This window comes from Neolamprologus brichardi, chromosome 14 (assembly GCF_056152115.1).
Source record: "Neolamprologus brichardi isolate AB-2024 chromosome 14, ASM5615211v1, whole genome shotgun sequence".
Classification (NCBI taxonomy): domain Eukaryota; kingdom Metazoa; phylum Chordata; class Actinopteri; order Cichliformes; family Cichlidae; genus Neolamprologus; species Neolamprologus brichardi.
In genome coordinates, this window is record NC_142117.1 from 17,193,300 (window position 1) to 17,219,887 (window position 26,588).

The 26,588-nt window shown below is 40.0% G+C and overlaps 1 protein-coding gene across 1 annotated transcript; it reads left to right on the forward strand.

Moving 5' to 3' along the window:
* Positions 1–666: 666 nt before the first annotated feature.
* kcnj5 (potassium inwardly rectifying channel subfamily J member 5) lies at positions 667–23,661 on the forward strand. The gene is made up of 4 exons (XM_006804642.3): positions 667–917; positions 10,919–10,998; positions 13,115–13,988; positions 23,048–23,661. The coding sequence occupies exons 2-4, from the start codon at positions 10,936–10,938 to the stop codon at positions 23,431–23,433; spliced, it is 1,323 nt and encodes a 440-aa protein (XP_006804705.1). The 5' UTR covers positions 667–917; positions 10,919–10,935; the 3' UTR covers positions 23,434–23,661.
* Positions 23,662–26,588: the final 2,927 nt, after the last annotated feature.

Below are 26,588 nucleotides of genomic sequence, written 5' to 3' on the forward strand. Positions count from 1 at the left end.
CCATCAGCATGGCTGATGTGACTGCATAAGACTATAGTTTCAGTTTGGTTTATACAGGCATCCTTTATTCTACGTTAGGTGCTGGTGTGTGACTTGAAAAATGAAATTCTAGGTCCAAAGGGTCCTTTTCACTCTTTTTAGCACCTCCTTCACCTCTGTCTCTTATGTTTTGGTTCTTTTTTTCCCTTTTCAGCTCTTATTTGTCTTGCTCTGGCTATTTTTCGTATGAGATCTCTTTTCACTGTTTCTACTTTTTTATGTCTCTCTCAACCCCTCAGGGTGTTTTTTCAACTGCAGTTCTAGAGCAATTGATTATACCACACTACTGTACATGACTGCTCTTTCCCTGTCTGCAGCCAAACACACACACACACACATACACCACCCTCATCTGACTTTGCCTCCCTCTCACTGTACTTGACTTTTCTGAGTCTATTTCTCTCTGCCTATGCAGCAGATAAAAAAGGAACCATGTGGTAGATGTATACACACACACACACTAAAACTGATGCTCTGTCCAAACAGGCATAAACATATACACTCCAATAAAGGACAAATCCCGAGAGACGGAGAGTACAATCTCAGTCGAAGTGAGAAGACAGGAACAGGAAAAATAGACAGGGAAAAAAAACACATGCATATTAACATCCTTCCCATCTCCTCTCGCATCCACTCTACCTCTAGCTCTCTCTCTCTCACTCCCTCTTTCCCTCACACACAAGCACAGACAGACCCCCCTCTCACACAGGAGTAGATAGAGAGTGGTGAAGAGCAGAAGGAGCTGGGTGGCAGGAGGGAGGCAGGAGGGCTGTTGTTTATTGAACAAAGCCAGGAAAGGAGCGTGCAGTCCTGGGAAGAAGAGCCGCTGTGAAATGCCTCGAAGGGAGCCCGCCAGCTACTCCTGCAGAGACCTGAAGGTAAGCGTCGTTCACCGCCGATGGAGGAGGAAAAAAAAAAACAGAGGAAGAGACAGGGAGAGGAAGGCAAAAGAGGAGAGGGGAGGTTTTTAAAGCCATTGATGCATGATACGACCGTGGCACCACGTCCAAGCTGTCTTCTCTCAGTTTGACTGCGAATGGCATAGCATGACAGCATTATTTGTTTGAGAATTGACAAATAAAAAAGTGTGCATTACTACAAGGAGAAATCCAAAACTGTGAGAATCCAATATCCAGTATTTAGAAACAGCGAATGCAATGGCCGATTGAAAGAGAAGATGTAAGCTAATTCAAGAGGAAGAGACCGGGAAAAGAAAAATGTTTACGGTACTTCAGCAATAACCTTTATCACCACATCTTGCACTCCCCCCCTTTACCCCCACCCCCAATCTTATGTCACTGCAGTGATATATAGATCATCACTATGCATCCCCTCATTGCAGGGGGCAGGGTAATCAAAAAGGCATTGAATATCTCTGACGCAAGCAGAGAAAAGCCTGTCAACACTTCTACTGTTTGTGCGTATTTGGGCTCCGTGCTGTAGTTCTCTCAGTACAATGCAGGAGTTTTACAAGCGCAGCAGCGAACCTAAAGTGAACGTGCATCTGTGTGTTACTGTAAGTGTGACTGTGCGCGCGTGTGTGTAGAGGAGGGGGTCTCGCACGTCCGACATGCAGCGCAGCATGTTTGGGCTTTGCATGTTTCTTTTTTTTACATTCTATAAAAGTTGGAGATGAAGCAAAGGACACTGGGTCGTGATAGCTGCTGGCATGAATATTGCAGACTGCATCAAAAGTGTTAAGAGAAAATAATTCCTCTTTTCTGGCCTGGAGATTATACAGCTGCTCGCCTTAATGTCTCATGCACCCCACTTTTTTCCCCCAACCTCCCTTACTGTATGGCGGACTCTGTGGGAGACACATCTCAAGAGTTGCTGCTGTAAAACTTTGATGACATTGCAGCGGGCTTAATGGCCACATTAATTGATCTCTAAAGCTCCTGTCTGTCCTGGTATCGTCTCATCAAGGCACATCGGGAAGACGGTGTCAAGGCAATGTGCAGACTCGATCATGATTTTTTAATGTGGAGGAATACTAAAGCCGATGCTCTGATCATTAACCACATTTTTACACATCACTCAAACTCAAACCCAGAAAAAGGGAAAGCCTGGGGTGATATCCTAATGCCGAAATTTGCAACAAAAACCTGCTTATTTGCCACACTCGACGTTACTTTTAATCACTGCAATTCACCGTGACCCTTCTCGCATCTGCCTGAACGGTGATTTGCTATTTCAAGGCTGCAGATGGAAAGTGTGAACTGCTGTGATGTAATGCTTTTTGATAGATAGGCCTTTGACCTTATAGGGCTATCATTGCAACTGTAATTCATGGCTGTGCACCTCATTCCCCCCTCCTGCTAAGCCCGTGTTCAGATCTCCCTAACAAGCGGACAAAACAGGGCAAAGGGCAGGAATAATGCTCAGCAGGATCTAAAGAGACTCTCAAAAGACAAGACAGTGTGAATAATTAATTGGATGTGTTTATTTTGTTAAGACTGTGTGTCTCAAGGGGATGGGGAGAAAACCACATCCGCGATTCTCTAATACCACAGTGGCACATTTGTGTCAAGAGATTAGCCAGCCGTGAAGATTTTGTCTGTCTTTCTTTTGCTTTTTGCATCTTTTCTTTCTTTTTTTTTTTAGTATCACACGCCCTGGAAAATGTGCATCCATCTCCGAGTGCAGCTCAGAATTACAGTATCTTATTTTTTGATAGATCTACATAAAGATGCCTTATTTAGGCAGCCCTACTGAACTACTTGCCATCTATAAATTCTCCTTCAGTTTTAGCTTGTGCTCTTGATAAACTACTGTCTATAATTCAAAGCCCCGCCACTCCGTGAGCTGTACATGCAAGCAATCTGATGCTTGTGTTACTTGCAAGACACAGATGTGCTGAATACAATTTCTTAAATAATCTAGTCTTTCCCTCAGGAAGATCAATCACTCTGTTCATGCCCTCGTAAATCTGCAACTAATAGAAATCGGTGCTTGTCCACTGTATGTTAAAGTGGCACCTACAATGCTTATGTAGCAGATTTATAACATGGCACACTCTCTGCTTCTGCCACAACTTCACAGAGCGTGCGTTTTCTCTATAGTCTCGTCACACATAAAGTTGATAGAGTGCATGAGACTGCTGCTGCTGCTGCTCCAGCCTACACACAACACAAATAAACCTTCACCCTGTGTTTGGTAATGAGATGACTGCTTCAGGGATCACTGCTTTGTGTCATGGTTGTCTTTTTGTCCAACACACATTAAAGCATGTCTACACTTCTACATATACCTAGGGTTACCTATCATGAATGGGAAAAAACAGCTTTAGGGCTCTTGTAGCTTGATGCAGTGTTGTTCTGTACGCGGGTAATTGCCAAGAAATCTTTTAAAAATTGTAGGTTGTTTCAGGACACTTTGCTCTGAACATCCCTCAGTGAGCTTTCCAGTAACATATGCTGTCCAGGTGGTGTGAGAGGATTAAAAACTAATGCTGCAAAGCTACCTCTTTAACAACAGGACTGTAAAATGTACTCTGTCACTGGCTACATTTTAAAAAATGTGAAAAATTGTCACATTTTCAGGTTAAGTGGACATGTTCATGATGGGTCGTGCTCCTTTCTGTTAACAGCAGGTTATTGCTTGCACTATCCTTTATTTACTATGTTAAGGGAGAATGCTTGCACTATGCACATGGCTGCCTTTGTCAGGCATTGCAGTCTGTAGGAGATGTGCATTGATGTCTCATATCCAGTGGATAACATTTCAAGCCAGGCCAGTTAGCTAAATCACACAAGGGCAATTGCATTGTGGGACATTTACATGGTACATGTACATGTCTGTCTTCAGACATGCTGGCAGAATTGGATGGTGTTGAGTTTGAAATGCACTAGTCTGCTATTTTGTTTGGCCAGTATAACAAATGCCCATGAATATCATTTGCAGACACAATGACAGCTTGACTAAATTCGATCCATATTGCGTAACCACGTTTTTTTCCTTTCTCTTTTCGTAAGAACAATGCGCATTAATCAGCATCGTGATAAATACCGCTTTTTATACAGAAGAGCACATACTGCTCGTGCACATACTTAATTTTGAGCACTCGAAAAAAAATTGCAATAATAACGTCAAAAAGGATGAAAATGTGAAAAGGGTGATTTTTATCAGGTTTTATGCACGGGATGTGAGCATCCATCACCAAGAGGAAGATGTTGGATCTGCAAAGTCTCTGTACATTTACAATTCATTAGCAGAGATGCAAGAGCAACGTGCTGCACGGTTAAGGCCTGTGGAGTGACACCATGTTCTTTTTTAATTTGACATCTTTTGAAAGAATGTTTTCAAGATTGCTCTGCTTTTTTGCTTCGACACCAACTTGCTTCACATTTATGCAGATTGGACTCACTCACAGCATGTCATCTGCTGTCAGAAACAGAGGTTTGAGATTTTCCGCTGAAGGACACGTCAGCAAAAAACTGAGCAGAGACCTTGTTACTCTGCTGCTATACCCAACACGCCGGAATAAGGTTTGGGTTTGTTTTGTTTTTTAACATGCAACTGACAGACCCTAATCTCATTTCATTCTGACTTAGTATGTGCTGACTATGGAGAAGGAGCATCCTCAAAGGGACAAGCACGGGGACACAGTGAAGCATGTTATGAATTCTGATCCAGATCATGACCTTTGGCTCTTCCACCATTCTCCATGTGCTGCCCGGCTCTGCAGCCCCACCCCTACCATGCTTGTGGCCTCACTTCACCTCATCTTCCCCTCCTGTTCTGTCCTCTACAGTTAATTAATAATTATTAATAAGCAAGTACACTAAGACTGATTCTGGATGCAGAGAATTTGTATCAGTGGGTCCAATTTATAGACTGCACAGAAGAAGTTAGGGGGTGTTAGGGAGCATATCCACATCTCTGCCTCACACATCTCACTTCTGTTTCCATCACGTCTCTCACACTTCAGGCCAGCATGGTTGAAGAGGGTGCGATTTGGCTCCAGTAGGTGTTGGGTTTTAATCCCATCGACTCCCACTTCAGCAGCAATGTGAAATGGCCATCACTTTTTCTTTTGTAAAGGTGCTCATCTTAGTGAAAGACTGACATTTTTGGCTTTGGTGAATTTTTTGTAAAAACTGTACAGTAGTGAAAAGACTCAATCAAGGAAGGTGTGATGCAAAGAATGTGTGTGTGAGAGAGTGGGATGAATCATTAGGAAAATTATTTCTCCAGTGTGAATGGAATGTCTTGGTGCAGCAGTGTCACTCCGGAGAAGGTCATTCGAAGGAAGGGCACAACTGGATACACTCAGCTCACTATCGGGCATAATGGGAAAATGGTACATGGTAAGTTGGTAAGTTCGTGTGTGTGCGTGTATGTGTTTGCAGAGCCTGGAGACAAACTAGCTGGGGACATTTTTAGTCATTTGACCTGCCCGACCTCAAAGTGTCATAAGTGAGCAGAGATAGGGATGAAGCCATGTTATTTTATGGGCCAGTCTTAGCCTTGGATAATCATGACAGGTCCAGTAACCATGACTGAAGGGAGGAGTGGAGAAGCGTGGACAGTCAAGCAAATACAAAGCTCTTGTGCTCCTGTAGAAAGACTCTACCAGTGCAGATATCTTTAACATGCAGGGACTGGTAAACCTAAATCTAGCTGACGTCTTAATGTCTTAAGATAATCCTAAAAACATCTTCACAAAATTAGCAACATCTGCCTTTCTTCTCTTTTTATTCTATTTTTTTCTTATTCTTCATCCTCAGCCTGTGTTTTTATTTTTTTTCTCACTATCAGCACCATTTGTCTTTCTTTTTTTGATGAAACAACAGAAAACACTCATCCATGAGCACAAAATCTATGGATGAGATCCTCCAATAGTCCTGTTTTTACCGTTGAACTAAGGGATACTGCTGTGTTTGCTGCATATCTTGCTGCCATTTGTAACCCTGTCATGCTCAGCAGAAAGGTCAATGAGGAATGGTGAAATGAAGCACCACTGTCAGGTAAAAGTCTAGTGTGAAGTCACTAAAATGCATGCTGTTTTATTTGTAATAAAAATACTGCCGATTTTATATTTTAATTTGGATCCTGGAAGTTATTTCTGATCGGGGCGAGCGTCGGCGTCAGCATTTCCAAAATAAGCACAATTGCAAAGCTTTCCGACAGGAAATAAGGAAAGCACAATCGATAATCTCCACATAATGTGAAATAAAGAAGAAATTGGGGGGATTACTGAACCAAACAGTTGATCAAGTAAGAATTATAATTCAGGATCGGATCTGATTCAAGGGCTTTATTTGCATGTTGGTGATTAGTATTGATGTGAACCTCTCTTAGCTCAGTTACAAGCTCGCTCTTACTTCACAAAGCTGACAATACAAGTTTCTGAAGTTCAGGAAAATATAGGAAATTAAATCACAAAGCAAATGCTATTCAGTACCAGTCAGCCCCTGAGGGGAAATTATAGTGCTTGCTACAGGTTAGAAGGAGAACAAAGCACATTTTGCTGCGCTCTGTATGGATAATTGTTTATAGCATGCGGTGTCAGCAAATAAGGGAAATATATGTAGTGTAGATATCCCTTAGGAGGCAAGTTGCCTGGTTTACTAGTACCTCTTGGCTTTAAACACAATAGATGAGTGCTCTTGTTATCAGGACACAAACACAATTCAACCAAAGCATCCTGTCACTCTTCGGGTAACAAGATAAATGCTTGTTACCCTCTTAAAGCGCTGAGATAAAACACCCCAGCTGGTATCCATTTCGAACACTTCTCATTCGGGCTTGTTGAATCTGCAACTGCGAGCAGACACTGCAATTACAGCCTTTCTGAAAGCGCACACGGGTCTGGAGTTCACAAATCTCTGGGGAATCATATTTAATTCATGGGAGAACCTAAAAAAAAAAACGAGTCAGAAAGTGAGACCTTGCAACCCCTGCAATGTATTCAGCAAGTTATGCTGAAAGCTTTGTGCGCACCTCTGCTGCCTGTCTGTCTGTCTGTCTGTGTTTTCTCTGCTCAGATGCCTGTCACGTCACTCTGCCCTTTGCTTTGGACGATCATTGTCAACACTACATTCCTGTGTGGATCTGGTTTGTGACGTGGTCCTCTCACTTCCCCTGTGCTCGCTTTTGTATTCCCTCCCCTCGTTTGTCAGTGATCAAATAAAGTAACATCAAAGACAGATGGCAAAGAAATGTCAGGTGTTGTTAAGGTCAAGAACGAGCCACAAAGGTAATTTACTGTTCCTTTGCTTGGTTACTTTCAAGGCCCCGTGTATCACCAGTTCTTTGAGCAAATTAAAAGTATCTGATTTTCAAATAACACCCAGGGGCTCTATAAATTAATTGCCTCTTTTGGGGCTCCAAAGGTGTAGTAAGATTGCTTCCAAAACTAGGGCTTTATCTGAAACCCCACATACACACCACTTCCCTCTAAAATTATAGTAGTGGCAGTAATTAAATCCCACATCATTCAGGAGACGTTCAAAGTGTTCCCTTTCTACTTTCCCTGTCACTTTGGACCTCACACAACAGATGTTTAAAAATACCTGTTTTGTAATACAACTCAACAGCAGAGGAAAAACTCTTTAAAACCGCATCACACTGCACCGGAGACTGTCACAGCACATCACCTACTGGCTTCAGTTGTGCTAAAAACAACCACAAAGATGTACAAAGATGTATGCTCATTTTATATTGGAATGAATGTAAAGGGAAGGAAACAGCTGAAGGTGCTTATTTCTCTGCCACTAACTGATTAAGAGAATAATCATTAAATTTAATGGGCAGGATGATGAATAGAGTGAAAGCAGTGTTCGGGGTTTTTTGTTGTTGTTGTTTTGTTTTTTATCGAGAGAGCGGTGTGTGCGAGTGGGTACACACAGTCACAAGAACTGGCAACGATGGCGATGAGGAGCCTGCTCTTTGGGAAAATGACATCATTAAAATAAAATGTGCAGCTGAGCCTCATCATCCAGGCAAATTGGTCAGCACTGGGCACTGGGTCACCTCCCACGTGATGAGGTCAGCTAATCCCTTACTTAGGTCTTGTTTGGCAGGGTGGTTATAGTCAAATATTTAATATTTACTTCATGAGTCTGAACTGGAAATATAATTAAGTGAGCACATCAGGGTTGTTCAGGTGCTGACTTTTGCCCTCACGTCCTCCATTTGTGTGCATTATTTTGTGCATAAAATAATGCACAAATGATTTGCTTTGTCAAACCTAGTTTACAAGAAACTGAATTCATGGAAATGCTCAGCCTCACAGCTGATATCCTCAGTGTGGTTAGGTTTATGTAACAAATGCTCACATCCTGTCTTGTGATTCAGTCTTGACCTCAAATGTTCCCTGCGCTGTGTATACCAAAACATAACCGTGAAAAAATATTCATGCTTGACTTGCTACATGCAGATAGTGCATTGCCAGTATAGTTATTGGTAAAACATGCAAACTACACTGTCAGCAAACATTTTGGCACGTTCAGTGCTCTAGTTTGGCAGTGTGCTGTGTTCATTAACTAGCAGTGTGCGGCCATGATGCTAGCTCTTCTTGGCGGTGATCACGTACAACAGCTTTTTGAGCTAAATACTAATAAATACATATGGCTGTGTTCTCACTGATTAAGGCTCAACTCAATGTCATTCAAGAAACCAGTTTGAGGTGACTGGAGTTTTGTGGCACCAGAAGATGGGTGCACTGTGGTCATAAAGGGATAACATGGTCAGCAACAATACTCAGATGGGCTGCATTACTTAACTGGTACAACTAGACGCATTTTCTAATGTATGCTCATTTTGATGAAATAATTGGGACCTGTGTGGTCTTCTGCTGCTGTAGCCAATCTGCTTCATGGTGTGCATTCAGAGACGCTCTTCTCCATAACTTAGTTGTAATGAGTATTTGGTTTGTTTGTTTTTTTGCTTTGTTTTTCAGTTGTTGTTGTCTCCCTGTCAGCATTTGGTCATTCTCCACTGACCTCTAATATCAGCAAGACATTTTCTGCCAGTGAACTGCCACTAACTGGATATTTTGTGTTTTACTGACTATTATAAAAACAAAAAGGTCAGGAAAAATGGGAAAAATCCTAGCAGGTCAGCCGCTGTCTCACGTTCAGATTCACATAACTCACCTTTCTTCCTCCTTTCTGACACAGTTTGAACTTTAGCTGAATGTCTTGGCCATGTCTGCATTCCTAAATACATTGAGCTGCTGTCTTGTGATTTGTTGGTTAGATATTTGGGTTAACAAGCAGTTAAACAGGGGTAAAAAATAAAGACATTTTGTGCCTTTATATTTTGAATGGCTTTTATTTTCTTCAAAAATAAGCTTACTTTTGCTTCTACACAGCAAAGTCAAGCTGCCATAACAGTAATTTCCCCCCACAAGTACATCTCTGGAAATGCCTGCATGAAAAAAAATCTTTATATAGACTTTTTATTTTTTAAAAAGTCTATATAAAGATTTTTTTTTCATGCAACAATTACAACTGCAGTGGCTTGACCTTTTTTAACCTTATAGCTTTCTGTGACATCTTAATATACCATTTGGCAAACCCTGACATAATGACAAATTCATGCAATTTCAAAGCCTTTCATCCATTTTCTGCTTATCTGAGTCCTGGTCTTGGAGAGACACACCTTCTTTCTATGCAGCCACTGGCTCCCAGGCCAGATGAGACATGAGCTCCTAAGTGTATCCTCTTCAGACCAAGTGTTTTGGGTGCTCAAAACACCTCGCCTTAAGAAGTGTCCAGGAAGCGTGCTGTTGCCCAAACTGTCTTCTTTCAATGTGCCATCTCTATTCTGAGTACTTCCTGAATTACTGAGATCCAAGAGTGAACCTAGAAACCTTTTGAAGTTTGTTTTATTAAATCTATTTTGTAAAAGAGTGCACTTTCATGGGCGATGTTATTCTTTCATTTTCTACCTATATGTTGTAGGCATGGTTTAATTCAGTTTTAATTAGATTTTATTTATATAGCGCCAAATCACAACAACAGTTGTCTCAAGGTACTTTATGTTGCAAGGTAAAGACCCAACAATAATACAGAGAAAACCCCAAAGAAAGCACTTGGCAACAGCGGGAAGGAAAAACTACCTCTTAACAGGAAGAAACAAGGTTCAGGACGGTGCAGCCATGACCAGTTGATTGTGAGGGAAGGGAGACAGGACAAAAGACATGCTGTGAAGGAGAGCCAGAGATTAATAATAACTAATGATTAAATTCAGAATGGTGTAAAAACACAGTTAGTGGGGAAAAAAAGAGTGAAGAAGAAACAGCAAATCAACACTCACTCAACTCACCTCTCATTCTCACCAGTCCACCTCTTAATTTCAAGCTGGACCCTCATCCCTCCTTTGAACCAGGCCTGAGATACTTTATTGGTGCAACAACTCCTCAGTCTGGAACCTACCATTTTTTTTTTTAGCTTAAAACCATTGCCTCAGATCTGGAGGTGCTAAGGAAAACTGCCCCAGTGTAAGCTGGAGGTCAACAATCCACAAAAAGCAGAGTCGAGATCCTGTGAACATAAACCAGACAGCCTTAAACCACTGGCTGCGCCTACAAATCCTGTCTGCAAAAGTTATGACCAACATATTTTCCAAAGCACCCGAATCTTGCTACAGTTGCACACGGACCAAATCAGCTTCAGTAATGGATGCAACTAAATGCGATGTGTTCACGCAATACCTGTATCTGTAATGCAATACCTAGGGGTTGAAATGTAAAAACCCTGAGATTGTACCTACAATGCAGTATGTACTCTTTCAGTAACATAGCTATGACCTTTTATTGTTTGTCGCATTGGTTTATTTTAATAAACAAATGACCGTTCTGGTACTTCAAATACCAGCGAAATATGTTTAGTATAACAAATCCCATGAAGCACTTTTTCATTTCCGACAGGTTAGCTCCAGCTGAGGATGGCAGGAGATTCCCGAGTCCTAATGGACCACAACATGGAGATAGGCGTCACCCCTGCACAGGTATTCGCACAGTACACACACTGTATTTTGCCCAATCTGTATTACTTTATATTTAAACAACTGGGAGAGACTAAATGTGAAATACTAGAGAAACTATATGAGAGAGTGGAGGTGAGACCTCGTTTTTGGGAAAGCAGGGGTAGAAAAATAGATGAGAGATATATAGAGAGAAGATAAGAATGATTAGTATGGAAAGATCTGACATTGAAAACAAAGCAATTTGACATTTTCAAAAAAAAATATGGAAATGCTTAAGGTATATAGAACTTATCTACCCTATAAAGTAGATATGCTGTAGAATTATTGAATAGATAAAATAAGTACTATGGACATGAATTAAGGCTACCAAAGTGTAATTTTTTTAGTAGTTTAAATAAGTGTTTAATTCAGTTTACCTGGCAGTGAAGATAATGACCAAAAAACAGCCATCCCAAATAACTAGTGGAGTTGTTATCCATCCTGAATTTCCAAGCTGATTTAAACTTATGCAGCTTACTCAACCTTGTCTGGCGAGGCTCAGTGAGAGAAAAACCCCAGTACTTACTAGTGCCAAACAGAGACAGGTAATGAATTTGTTTTAAGGGCCATCACCTCCAGGGACAGTATTGACTACAAAGGCTGGAGTTTGGGCAGCACTAGCTGTGATGTCTTCATCTATCACTCAATTAACCCAGCTCAAAGAGTGGAAATGAAAAGGCCTGTTTTGGCTGTCTTTCATTGAAAACCTCTGTAGTAGCATTTAACAACTCGAGAAAACACGGCCATACGTCAAGTCATCTTGTCAGTAGAGAAGAAATGCTTAAAGCATTACCTTAAAAAGCGGTGTGCCGACTGCATTCTGCATGACTGTTTGATGCATTTTCCCTGACTATGGTCTGTAATAAGGAACCGCATTGACATTTAGTGAACGCACGGTCATCAAGCCACTAATTGCAATGCAGATCAATAAGAATAGTCTTTCAGTTCTTCTTTTTCAAAATGGTCCTTAAAAACGGATTACATTAAATCTATATCTAGAAAATCAATAGTATATAGATGTGACCTAGCACAGCTGCAGTTAAAAAGCAGCTGACAGTAAAACTATTTGAAAATTAAAATAAAAATCCGGCAGGTTTTATTTTTCAGGCATTACAATCAAAGGCACCAAAAAGGACACTGTTTGTGGCTCACACTGTGCTGTTCTCCAACTAAACTATGATAATGATCATCCCTATGATGGATGTAACTTTCCTGTTGATGAACGCGTGGCTGTGGGGAGAAATGGTTTGCAGGTGTAAGATTAGCAGAAAGAGACACAATCGTTGTCTCGTCTTGACACAATCCTTTCATTTACCAACTGAGATCTGACAGCGTCAGTGTCTCAATAAAGAGTCCTTGTGCTTTTCTGAAAGGTCCCTTAAAACATTGTCTTTGGTGTATGTTGGTCTTTTATGTATTTATTTGTGTAAGAGGGAGGCCAAAAAAACCTTTTTTTTCCAAATCATGTTTGAATTTATAGCTACATTGTGAAGCACTGCCTTTTCTAACCATATATAAACTCAACAAAATATGATATTATAATAATGCCTACAAGTGTAAGGTGATTCTTTAGTTATACATCAGGTTTTTTAGGGTCTTTTAAAGGGTCTTTTAAAGGATGGTGGTAGATCTGTTCTTATCCGAGGTTGCAAATGTTCCATAGAGTGCAAAAGAACACAAGGGACAGGGAGGAAGGCAGGGCACAGTTGTGGAGCCAGATTGCCTCGCTGGAGCTGGGCCAACATAGACAAAGGCTTGAGTGTCCTTGTGTTCTTGTTGTGTCCTTACTCTCTGTTTCTTTTTTGCCCTCTGTGTATACATAGACATCTACAAAGTGACTTTATAATGGCTCTTAATTTGATTTGCCTCGCTTATCTTCTCTTGCTCACCTCTAGTGTGGCTTAGCAAAACCTGATAGAAAATCCCATACTGCAGTGATAGTTAACAAATACATCTTCCAGCACACTATACCTAACAAATTCTTCAGAGCAAATCAATGTGGGTAAAATATCCCTCTAATTCTGTCTTTTCATGCCTAATTTCTTTGACCGTCTTTCTTTTCCTGACTTTGACACTCTGTCTTTTTACTTTCACATAGGTGAAGAAGCTTCCCAAACATTTGAGGGAGCCTCAGATCTCTACAGAGCGAACCCACCTGATAGCCGACCCAGTGAAGAAGCCACGTCAGCGCTACGTGCAAAAGGATGGTAAATGCAACGTTCATCATGGAAACGTGCAAGAGACCTACCGTTACCTCAGTGACTTGTTCACTACGCTGGTGGACCTACGCTGGCGTCTTAGTTTCTTTATTTTCACACTGGTCTATGTAGTCAACTGGCTCTTCTTTGGGTTTCTTTGGTGGCTGATCGCACTCATCCGTGGGGATCTAGTGCATGGTGACGAGGAGGGCTGGACCCCCTGTGTGGAGAACCTTAATAGTTTTGTCTCAGCCTTCCTCTTCTCCATTGAAACGGAGACCACCATTGGGTATGGTTATCGTGTAATCACCGAAAAATGCCCTGAAGGTATTATACTACTTTTGGTGCAGGCCATCTTGGGTTCCATTGTCAATGCCATGATGGTGGGCTGCATGTTTGTTAAGATTTCACAGCCAAAGAACCGTGCTGAGACCCTCATGTTCTCACACAACGCTGTCATATCGGTGCGAGATAACAAGATGTGCCTGATGTTCCGGGTGGGCGACCTGAGGAACTCTCACATTGTGGAGGCATCGATTCGAGCAAAGCTGATCCGCTCACAGCAGACCAAAGAGGGGGAGTTCATCCCGCTCAACCAGACTGACATCAACATTGGCTTTGACACAGGGGATGACCGGCTGTTCTTGGTCTCACCACTCATCATCTCTCATGAAATAAATGAGAAGAGCCCCTTCTGGGAAATGTCCCTGGCGCAAATGGAAAAGGAGGAGTTCGAGATTGTGGTTATTCTTGAGGGAATGGTGGAGGCCACAGGTATGAAGGGGATAAGATTATCAGGAAGGGGTAAAGGAAGTATGGGAGGGCATACAAATGAGGATAAGTCAATAAAAAAAAGAGATGAGGAAATGTTTCAAGCAGTGAGCTAGGATGGATTAATGGTTGGAGAGGCGAAAGAGGAAAGGTGAGCCTGCCAGTAAGCGCTGCTGATTTGGAAATGGTGTAATTGATGGAAAGACAGAGATACTAATTAAAACCTAATAATAATGCATTAAAAAATAGAAAACATTTTTTTTATATCTTTCCTATTCTATATGGGTCAGTTTAGAGTCAATAAATTGTTTGAAATGTATATTTTCTTAATTCCACAACAGTTGTTGACCGTTCTTTTATTTAATCCATAACTGCAAAACTAAATATTTCTTCCTTCAACCGAGGCAGACAAATAAACTCTAAAACCTCTTTACAAATGTTTATCTGTACCGGCATCTCTACTGTTGCTACTTCAAAGTTTTGCCTTTGATACTGTTTATTTTCAATTCAATGAAGCGTACCTACCTGCAATGTTGCCGTGTGTTTTTGGTAAAAACCAAGCAGTCCTGAAAAGTGCTGCAGGCCGGTTACATTAATGGCGCAGAGATGACCAGGTGTTTCTGTAAAGTTCCAGAAAGCTTGTATTTCCCAGCTTAAAACTGCAGTCAAGGCCACAAGTTCAACACAAGTCATTGGTCAATCTAACTTGTTCCTGTGGCTTTGGCTAAATCAAGTATTGTTTATATGCCTAACCTGCATTTTTTAATGGCCTTTGTTGAAGGACTGATTACAATATACTCATTTTAAATTCATTGAATTATACATGCTACTAATTTACTTTATTGGATTGCATCATACTTCACATGAGTAAAGGAGACACACAGTGATTAGCGGTCTGATGATGCCACAGTTGGCTTTTTGAAAATTCTAACAAACCATCAAATGACCTAATATGACCAGACACAGCTTTGCATTCGTGTGAACATTTCTGCTCTATTTCATCTTATTTATTTATTTATTTCCTTTTTCCTGCAAAGCACCAGCAGTCATCCCACTTCCTGCTCACACTGCTTGATACTTGACTCAGGCATTAAATCACCTTTCGCTTCACCGGCAGAGACCATTGCATCATGCAGGGGTTATGCCGTCACTGTCCTTGACCGCTAGGCAACAAACTAATCTGACCATCCACCAGCCCTCCCCCACTTCCTTTTTTGTATGTGAGACTTTCATTCTGTGCGTGAGAAAGAACACAGTGACAGACAGAAAGCTACCTCAGGCCCAGGCTGAGGAAAATCGTCGTTAGGAAAATAAAAAGTCATTAATAAACAAAATATCCTGCGTACGACCTCACGTGGATGTCGTCACATATATTTTGGAAGCGATACATACGTGGGTGGTGAAACTGGCTTCATGCTCTCGCAGCCATTACTTGTTAGCTGTGTAGCCTGTGGTGTGCAGCATAATGGTGAGTCAGGCTCTGGAAATCACTTACAAGAGGTGCTTCCACATTATTTGTTTGTTTTTTTTTAAAAGCTAAAGCACAAACATGACATATTAAACCAAATTTTGCTTTTCAAGTGTAATTGCACTAACAAAGGCGGCTCTCTGAAATAAAAGCAGCTTATAATACACTTCACAGTTAGTCAACTTAAAATCGTGGGAAAATGTCACGATACAATAACCGAGTCGAATGAGTATAAGATGAGTAAAATTATGCAATCATGTTCACACTTTTTATTCCAAATTTAAATTGGAGTTTAAAATAAAGTTTAAACTGAATGAGATTCTTACACAAGACTTTGGATCACTTTAGCTGATGCAACAAACGCTATAAATGTCATATTTAATTGAAAGCAAGGAATGGTTTTACTTTAATAAAAACAAACAAAAGAATAGGCCACCCCTTCTTCCCTCACTCCCTTTTCTATAAAGCAAGTCTTAATGGGAATTACTTATTAATACTTATTATTATTAGTACTTATTAGTACTTATTAATACTTTTTTAATAATACTATTTAATAAAGATAATAAAACCTTTTTTAAACAGTTTTATGACACCTATTTGAAGTGGTAAGGTGTTGATATGATTGAAAAAAATTTCCTGCATAGCCATATATTTAGATACTAAAGAGCCTGTTAAATGCTATATAAGTGATAAGTGCTTATAGAGAAGTCCAGCACAACAGGCTAGTCTTTCTCCCACATAAAATGAGGTCATCGCACCAGCTATTTTGCTGGAAAGAGCACAGATCCAAACTTCCCAGGTCAACAGCACAAACACCTCTGCCCTGTTGTAAAGGGGGGACAATGAGGTACAATCAAGTTTTCATAAAAGTACGCCATATAACATTGCCGTGCAGTCAGCTATGAGAAGAGCACACAGAGACTGTGTGCAAAGTGCAAATAAATGATTCAGTCTTCTTTCATTAATTGGCATGCAGACAATCCATATTGTATTAACTCAATTAACAAATATCCATCCATCTTTCTCAAAATAGCCATACCCGACATGAGAATACTGGTGCCTTGGTTTGAGCTTTTATGGTGCAACACAGCATGAGAGAGAAGTCATTCAATGATTGCGAACAGCAATTTGCTGACCCTCCTTTACAGTGGAGGTTTTAGTTATGTTCCTAACAATAATTATGATGGAAAATTTGTCTTTCTTTTTTTCTTTTTCTTTTTACAAAATGTTGTGGTGTAACAAACAGGACGCTCTTGATGTCTTGACTGATTTTGGGAAAATATCCCTTTACAAAGTTGCACTTTTGAAGAAGGTCTCTTCTCAATTACATCACAGTCCAGTGCAATTCAATAATCCATTTTGGAGGGTGGCTTCTTTAATGAGAATCAAAACATTGGAATGAATCCTGTGGCCAAGAATTATGGAAATGTGGGGCAAGATTTATTAAAAACATGGAAGCAAATTGTAGTACATGTGCATCCACTACGTTTTATGCACTCAATTTAGTAAAGTGTGCCTTGCTTGTAATTTCCTCATTGGCTGCACTCGGGCTGTGACTTTGAGTCAGACTCTAGATTTAAGATTTACGGTCACGGTAAAAAGAAAGTACACCCTCTTTAAATTCTAAAGTTTTACATATTGGGACATGATAAGAAATAATAACAGTGCCTTAGATGAACTGCAAAGCAGGAAATATATATTACACAGTTTATTCAAACAAAACAATGGCCAAAATTCTGAAACACTTTTATATAAAAGGTACACCCTTGATGTTTCCGTATACTCAGAGAATAAGTAGCAGCAAGATGCTCCTAATTAAATGCACTTGATAAAGTGATCATCAGCAAGTGTGGCCACTTCTAAAAGGTAGAGTGTTAAGTATTTGTCAGGTCTGAAACACTCAGTTTAAAACAATGTTTGGAGGAAATACATTAAATTGAGTTAGATTTTCCTTATATAGCACCAAATTAAAACAACAGTGGCCTCAAGGCGATTCAGATTGTAAGGTAATGGTTCTGCGACAATACAGCAATGATTCTAAATCTAGTCAATTTGGCATAAAGTCGATCATCTCCTGTGAGAAAGATCATTCACAAGTGGAAAGCATTCAAGACAGCTGCCAATCTTCCCAAGAGTAGATATCCCAATAAATTCATTCCAAGGTCAGATTGTGCAAGGCTGAAAAAAGAAGAGCAAGTTGTTTGGATATAATGCATAGCACCATGTTGGTAAAAACCAAACACAACATATCCACCTTACACCAACTGTAAGGTGGTGTACACCTTATACCAACTGTAATGCATGGTGGTGCAGGGCTAATTATATGGGCTTGTTTAGCATTCATAGTCCCTGAGCACCTTGCAGTCATTGAGTAGACCATGAACTGTACTGCATACCGAAGTATTTTAGAGGTAAATGTGAGTCAGTCTGTCCTACAGTGAAAGCTTGCCCCAAACTGAGTGATGCAACAGGACAATGAACCCAAGTAGACAGAATCAAACAGAATGGCTAAATAGAAAAGACCTAAACCCGACTGAAATCCTGTGGCAGGAACTTAAGAAAGCTGAGCATAAATGCAGGCCCACAAACCTTGATGAACTGATACACCTTTATAAAGAAGATTGGGTCAAAACTCCTCCACAGCTATGTAAGAGATAAAGTCATACAGCATCTTCGTTCATAAAACACTCACTGCGGTACTTTAAAACAATAAAGCCACTAGAGGTTTGTTGTCAGCAACATACAGCAGATGCAGTTTTGATGTTTTATATTAGCAAACTAACACTGTAGGTGACCATGCTTCATTCTATTTAGTACTTGCTGTGATGGAGGCCCAGTCATATACATTATGTTGCTAACAACAAACTTTGCTGTCATTATGAGAAGTGTTTCTAAACTGAACTGAACATAGTGTGTTTGTCCCCTGTGTCCTTCACAATATTTATATATAAAATAAACCCTGTTTTATGCCAGTTCTCAGAATACAGAAAGAATATTGCATCATCATCATTGTTGCTTGTGAAAACAATGGTGTCTGCACTGCTGTTTTTTGTTTTATACTTTGCAAGAAAATTCATAAAACCGATATATAAAAATGAAAAGAAAAAAAGTGAATTTATACTGTAGGCTGCCAGAATTAATATAAAGCAAACAATCTTTTCAAACACTGAGATGGGGCCATTAAAGTTTAATACAAACAATAAATAAGCTTAGAATGTCATTACTTATTTATTTTTTTATTTAGTTAGTTGGTTAGTTTTCATTATTTATGTTTATTTGTTTGTTTGTTTGGTCATCATTTGTGATTCTTTGATAGAGGCTGATTCTTGATTTACAATACAAAGCCTACAGCCCATGTATCAGCAGTTAAGTTCATTAGAGCATGTTTAATAGCAGATTTTCAGATTGAAGAAGAATGGTCGATTGTCGCGAGGTTTTTGCCTCGGTCCACAAACAAAAAGCAGAAAGAAAGTCACAGGATAAGCCCTCAGCATCTTTGTTCATCAGAGGACACGTGTGTACTGACAGGAACCCTTGAGGGCAAAAACAAAAGAGACAAGACACATGGTCAAGTTACAACCTTCAACTTGACCTTTGCAATTTAACTTTTTTGATGATACTGTTTATATGGTTTATCTGTTAGCAAGATTACTTGCAGGCGATCGTGGCTCAAGAGTTGGGAGTTTGTCTTGTAATCGGAAGGTTGCCGGTTCGAGCCCCGGGTTGGACAGTCTCGGTCGTTGTGTCCTTGGGCAAGACACTTCACCCATTGCCTACTGGTCGTGGTCAGAGGGCCTGGTGGCGCCAGTGTCCGCCAGCCTCGCCTCTGTCAGTGCGCCTCAGGGTGGCTGTGGCTACAATGTAGCTGCCATCACCAGTGTGTGAAGGGGTGGATGACTGGCTTTGGGGTCCTTAGGGACTAGTAAAGTGCTATACAAATACAGGCCACTTACCGTTTACCATTACTACAACTATTTGCACGATGGACACATTGGTAGTAAACAAAATCACCTAGAAGAGACTAACACATTATGTGTCAATGATGTTCTAGGCTCTATCACTGTCACTTGCTGTAAGGATATGTCAAGTTCAACAAATCATTTCCACCTGGATTTCAAGTCATGGTATACTCACAGGTCATGATCTTTTTCCATGACGGCAGTTTTCCATGGTAGCCTTTTTCCTTTGGAAAAGAATCTGTTCCATTTTCCAGCAGGCATGATACCATGAGACTTAAAGTTGCACCTCCAAATGGAAACCAATGAAATATATGGTTTCCATTTGGAAAATTCTTTTTCTCAAATTCACCCTGATTACTACATTTGTGCGACATTGTTTTGGAGGAAATGTACTCGTTGCACTCACTGTATGGATGAAACAAATCTGAAACATATCTGACTCCTCTTTACAAGCTGTAGAAATCTCCAGATACTGCTTCTGCAGAAGTGACCAAATTATCCTAAAAGAAACATCAGTTGTTTTTTTACTGTATATTTATAATGTATCACAATGAAATTTACAATAACAATCTACACATGGCTATCAGGAGGGTCTTTGTTTATTAAAATGGCTAATAAACAAGAGGGGGCGGGAGTACTGTCTGATCACAACAATAGGGACTAAATAAATTCATTAGCAAAATACTGTAATTATATCTGTGAGGTCTCTATCTTCCACAAGGCCAATATAAAGTCAAATATTGTTTTGTGACAGTTATGACAAAGCCTGTGCACCACTACATGCCAACAGGAGAAGGTACTAAAGATCTTCATTGAACAGCTTAATGGATTTAGACTACTAAACTAGGGCTTTAAAACAAACACATCAAATACTATGTCAACAACCTTAAAATACACTATAGAATCTCTTGTCATTAGGAACTGAAAGATGCTATATTTCACAAGTTAAATGTGGAAAGTAGGCCACTCATATCCAGAGGGAAAGCTGAAGAAAATGTGCAAAAGCCTCTCCTCTCACACTAGATACCATATCAGTTTCATCCCATGCTTGATGTTTTTGGGGATGTTACATACATACATATATTTATTTCAAAGGTTATTGATGGAAAGTCAGATGTTTGCAGTTTAAAGTGATATACAGCTACATCGAGCGTTTCAATGATTGCTCCTGCTTGGAAAGTTGTGGCAGTGATTATTTTGTGGCTATTTTAAAAGCTGTAAGTCTTATTAGCTAATTGACGCAGACTTTTCAAAGCTGCTGATATAAAAACAGACAGAATACTGAGAAGTGGGAAAACTTACTTTGCTGTCAGAAGTTTATATGCACTCACTGTGGGCATGAATGCCATTGTAATTTGGGGTTTTAATGATTTCTTTGAACTGTTCTTTTTTCCTGGGTGGAATGATTGTACAGCACACATCTTTATTGAAAAACAAGGTTTCCATACAATTTGGAATTCTCTGTTACATGCAAGGACAAAAGCACATCTATACAGACTTAAATCTATACAAACACTTGAAGGTTATATAATGCCTTTTAACTTGATAAGCCTAATGCATATTGAGTAAACAACTGCAGATTCCAAGAGCATTTCAAACAGATCTATGTCTAAGTATAAGTTATTTGGGTATGGCACCCCTTTGCCAAGACGTAAAAGAAGAGCCAAACTGTCACAGAGAAATGGTTAGGATGTTCATAATAAACCCAGGAACCATTAAGTCTCAAGCTTGCCATGAACTGGAAAGTGCTAGAACATCAGTATCACTGTCCACACTCAATTTATTTTTCTAAAGCCCTGACCTCAACCACATGAACATATGTAGACTTTGCTTAAAAGCCAGGTACGTGCCAGGAAAACTAAAGAATTAAGTAATCTCTAATAATTCTGCAAAGAATTAGGCTCAAAAGATCCAGCCAGAAATATGCAAAAAGCTCATGTCCAGTGCAACAATATTTGGACATTTAGCCAAATATTAGTTTGGTTCCCTGTAGGAAGAATTTTGTCCCTGTGTGGATTAGAGAAAATTCACACTTACACTTAATGTTTGTATTGTAAAGTCATTAAAGATGTATGCTGTTCGAATTCCACCCAGGAAAAAGAACAGTTCAAAGAAATCAATAAAAGCCCAAGATTAGCAAGACATTTATGCCCATGATGAATATACGTAAGCCTCTGAGCCCAACTTTACTGACTAAATATTGAAATGCTCCATTTTAAAATTGCTTTAAAGTTATCAATGAGGAGGTATGGTGAAATACTGTTTTATTATTTTTTCCTCAATAAAAAAAAATCCATCAAAGAAAAATGCAGTGGTTTCTGATGCTAGCTGCTATTTAGCTTTAGGTCATATTTAATTTATTAACAAGAACGTATTAACTGCACCACTAACTTTCTGCAGCTCACATTTTTAAGGCTATTTCACACCAGTTACCTACACTGGAAGAAAAACACAGTTATAACTAATGACAGCGATAGCAAGAGTTCGACTTAGGTTAGCCAGTTTTCTCAGGCCTACAAATAATATGTAAACATGAGCAGACATTTGCACTTGTCATAAAAGAAAACACGCAAAGGGACTTTTACAGTTGCACTGCTCCAGTAGCTGTGCCACACATCCACCATGTATAATAACAAGACCATGGATGTAGCTCATCAAAAAGGAATGCTATTTAGTTGGAGATTAAGTATCGGAATTTCATGAGCCGGACCACGTCTCCATATTGCTCCTTCTGGTTCTCATCTATATAGGTTCCCCCAGTCCTACAAGCTGTTCAATCTTGTAGCTGTTTACGTGCCCCACCGTCCCTCACCTTTTCAATTCTTCCTCTTCAGTCCCCTTCGAGGCCTTCCCCAAACCACAGCTCAATTCATGTTCAAGCCATTCACCCTAACCTACTAAAATGCTGTCAAACATAGAATGAGGATGTAGGCCCAGCTAGTGAAATGTTATTTATATATTGTTAGTGTTACCAGTTACACTGGTACTTTTGCAAGCAGAAATGCTGTTATAAAATATATTGTGAATGCTGCCTCCCAAGTCCTATACTTATACACCAAGCTATTATTGTTGCTATTTGAGTAACACACCTGTGTTAAGCCACAGTGTTAAACCATACTTTAATACTTTACTGAGAAAAAGCTACAAACATGCAGTTAAGATGTGCCTTTAGCATTTAAATGAATCAATGCGTAGTTGTTTTGCCTTTTGACTATCAAAGCATGCACACACAATATTGGCATGTGACGTGTACTATTTTTATTCAGATTTGCTTACTATTAAAACACAACTAATGGAATATATATACAGTCTTTTTTATGTGTAAACTCAACAAACTAGCCAAATACTTCAGTGTTAAGAAAAATACTCTAGTTATATGATTGGAGACCGATGATAGGAGTGTAGAGAAAACAGTATGCACATCTTTGCTGTTCTTTTGTAACCATGAATAATTAACTGATGCTCTTTCTCCCTATGCCTCTTTCTATCTCATTGTGTGCTTACCTATCCACTCTGGTTGTGTGTGCTTGGCTCTCTGGTTTCACATGTATGGACCCCTCGGACTGTCGTGTGTGCTCTTTCATTTTGTGTGAATGTTTGTGTGTGTACATACACCTGTCTTTACCTTTTGGCAGGGATGACGTGTCAGGCAAGAAGTTCATACCTGGACACTGAGGTCCTGTGGGGTTACCGCTTCACTCCAGTGCTATCCTTAGAGAAGGGCTTCTACGAGGTAGATTACAATAACTTCCACGATGTCTATGAGACCAACACACCCACCTGCAGCGCCAAGGAGATGGCGGCTAAACTTCGCGAGGAGCCGTTATTGCCACAGCTATCCCTCCTCAGCCCTGAACCCAAAATGCATACGTTTGACCCCCTAAACCGACTGTCACAGCAGGATCCACTGAGCCAAGATGAGGAGATTGAAGAGAGGGTTTCAGGGGGTGACAGAGGGGAGACCAATGGCTCAGCCGCTGCTTTAGAGGAGCTCCCACTTGCTGACAGACTGTCTGACTGATGAGTTTGACAGCTAAAAGCCCAGAAAACTCTGGATAAAGACATATGACATTATGCGGTTTCATTTGGTCAATGGCCGGCTTGGTCCATTGCAGCACTCAGAGATAAAAGACATATCTCCAGCCACCAACTCATGCAATATTCCTCTACTAGAGTGTCAATCTATAGTATAGATTGGTTTTGTAGACAAATAGTCCACATACAGAGAAACACATGTACAGTATCTATATCTACACTTACAGGTGGGGGGGGGGGGGGGGGGGGGGGGGTTCAGATTGTGTTTTTATATACAATAATGACCACTTACTGCTATAACTCTGACAGTTCAAGTTGTATAATGTAAACTTGAGCGGAAACTGGTAGCCATGACAGCTTACCATGGGCTTATTATGAATCCAGTATTCTCATTTTAGAGTGTGTTAATTCAGCTTCGTTAAAGCATAATCTCATAACTCAGCTCGTGTGTCTGACAGCAGCTTCTGTGTGGTAATGGAACCTTGTTATCTGCAATTTTTGATTTAATATAGGAGATTATTATCCTTTCTCTGTCACTGTTGTTCTTCTGCGTCAGAAATCTCACTCACCTAGAAGGAAAGAGTCTTCAAGTATGCACAAACAAATAAGAACATTATGAAGGCAATGTGTGCCGGCAACCACAATCCAGTGTTATTTTCTTTGATCGCACTTTTCCTCACGTCTGTGCTGTCTCTCGTTATAGATGTCTAATTCTGTCCTCGACACACTGGGAGCCTTGACCCAAAACAAACCAGCTAGTACCTCATTTTCTACTCATTTTCAGGTTTTTAAACTAAGAATAACAACAAGGCAAATGCTGGCAAAACTGCATAAATGTGCTACGGTATGGTTGGTTAAAGATTTAATTCCCCTGCCCACTGCAGCAAATGAAGCTTTCATTTCAAGCCCCTGGTACATAAAGCACAATTTCTTTATAAAGGGGACTCCACACTGACCTACCCTACCCTCCCACCTAGCCACGGCCACTGGCTAATGCATGTCAGTTCTAGTTAAAACTAACATCCAGATATAGCTTTCAACACTTATATGTAATGTTCAAGCTCAAATCCTATTTGAAATGCTCTTGATTTTTATATATGACAATTTCAAATGCTCCTCAAGCAAAATGTAATATTCCATGTATCCTTTTTATGGTTTTTTTTGTTTGTTTTAAAAGCTTACAGATAATCAACCTTGATATTTTCAGCTGCATTAAAGCTAAATATACTAAAGATATAAACAGGATGTCTTATTTCGTGACTTTAGCATCTGGCTAAGCTATTGCTTTCCTTTTTTTTCTGATTTTTTTTCCCCCCCTTTGAAGGTCACCCTCAGCTTTTGCCTTATAATCTGGCACTTTTTTTAGTGAGCACACACATTTAGTCTGCAAATTCACCACCATCACACAAGCCCTAGATGTTTCACATTATATACTTTATGGTCCTTTAAACTTTAAACTATGAGAGCCATTTCCTACAATATCACTTTAGACTTGTCCTTGAAGGTCACTTGAGCTTGCATGGATGAGGTAACAGGAAAAACAGGGTATTTTCTAGTCATCCAAATTATACATTAATTAATTCTACATTCATTCTACAGTATACTGTCACATGATGTGCAATTTTAAAATCACCGAAAGAAAACCCCCCATTTTTTGGGTAATTTCTTTTATTTAATTTGATGCCTTTTTTTAAAAAATGATTTTCACTATGACATTTTGGCACCTTAGTATATTTATCATTCAAGTGAGGTCATTTTTTTCATTCCTTGAATGTGATTTGTTTTCTGTGTGTTCATGTGGGAATAAACATAATATGGCCGAAAGAACAACATGTTCCTTTTAGATAATCTGCACATGCACGACCGAGTGTATGGGAGTCTATGAATGTGTAGGCATTTCGCACATGACGTTGCGACTGAGGATTTAAAAGTACCTTGATGTGGAGTGACACTGCACTCTATCAGCTGATGTGTGATAAAATGACACATTTAACTCAAGTGGCTCTGGGTGAAACGACTGCGCCTCGTACACATGCTACCTGAAAACTGGATTAGCTGCGCGTCAAATCATGAGAAGGGAACTTTAGCAACCAGCAATTATGAGTGCAGAACAATCTCGTCTTGCACTTAAGCTTGAGGCAAGGAAAACAAATGTGGGAAGATTAGAGCAACTTTGTTGCCACACACCCCCTGCCCCTACCCCACGCCTGAATTTCAAAAAGTGGATTAACATTACTGGGGCTGCTAGAACCTTCAGGACTTAAACAGTTTCCCTGAGTCAGCTTTGTGTTTTCCGTGACTACGATTGAATTTGCATGCACAACAGCCAGCAGACTGATTAAGAAAGGCACCGCAGCTGTTAACTACCAACAGAGAAAACACTGCAGAAGTCACAGGGGTAATGACATTTCAAGGAGTACAACCAGTTAGGAAAATGAAACATGGTGTTACATTCAGTGGCCAGCGTGCCATAGAAATTCAGTGAATCACAGCAATGTGCTGTCAAGGCTATTCTTGTCCAAGCTATTAAATGTGGAAGTTGAATTGCCAGCAAGCTGACAGACCCTGATTCAAATCTGAATAATGTACGATGATGAATATAATGCATCCATTCAGTGGTGCATTGAAATAGATACCCAAGGCAGGTGCATGGGGATGAGCGTGTGTGTGTGTGTGTGTGTGTGTGTGTGTGTGTGTGTGTGTGCGTGCGTGTGTGTTTGTTTGCAAGAAAGAGAGAGAGAAAGAGGAGACAGACAAGACTGCACAGTCATGACAACCTCGTGCCAACAATGACACATGCAAACAAAACAACACACAAAATATTCTTTTATTATTTTGCCAAGTTGCACATGCTATTTTTGCCAAAAGGAAATCAAAGACAGGTACATTTCTAAAGATAAAGATGAATGGCACCACTTCAAGACACTAACTATTGTTCGTCTGCTTAAGATGCCTAGCTAAAACGCTCCCCCCTCCGTTAAATTATGCATGTATTGAATGAAGAAAAAAGCACGTTGGCCATTAACATCTCAGTAGTCAGAATAAAGCATCTTGCATGAGGGAAAGAATCACGGTCCCTGAGAGAAAGCAGGCGGGGATGACTTCTGCAGTTTTGAGTTTTTTCCATATTCTTTTTCTGTC

Coding starts and splice junctions, on each gene's coding strand:
- kcnj5 (XM_006804642.3), top strand. CDS start 10,936: ATGGCAGGAGATTCCCGAGTCCTAATGGACCACAACATGGAGATAGGC. Junction 10,999..13,114: donor TAGGCGTCACCCCTGCACAG/GTATTCGCACAG, acceptor ACTTTCACATAG/GTGAAGAAGCTTCCCAAACA. Junction 13,989..23,047: donor GGGAATGGTGGAGGCCACAG/GTATGAAGGGGA, acceptor ACCTTTTGGCAG/GGATGACGTGTCAGGCAAGA.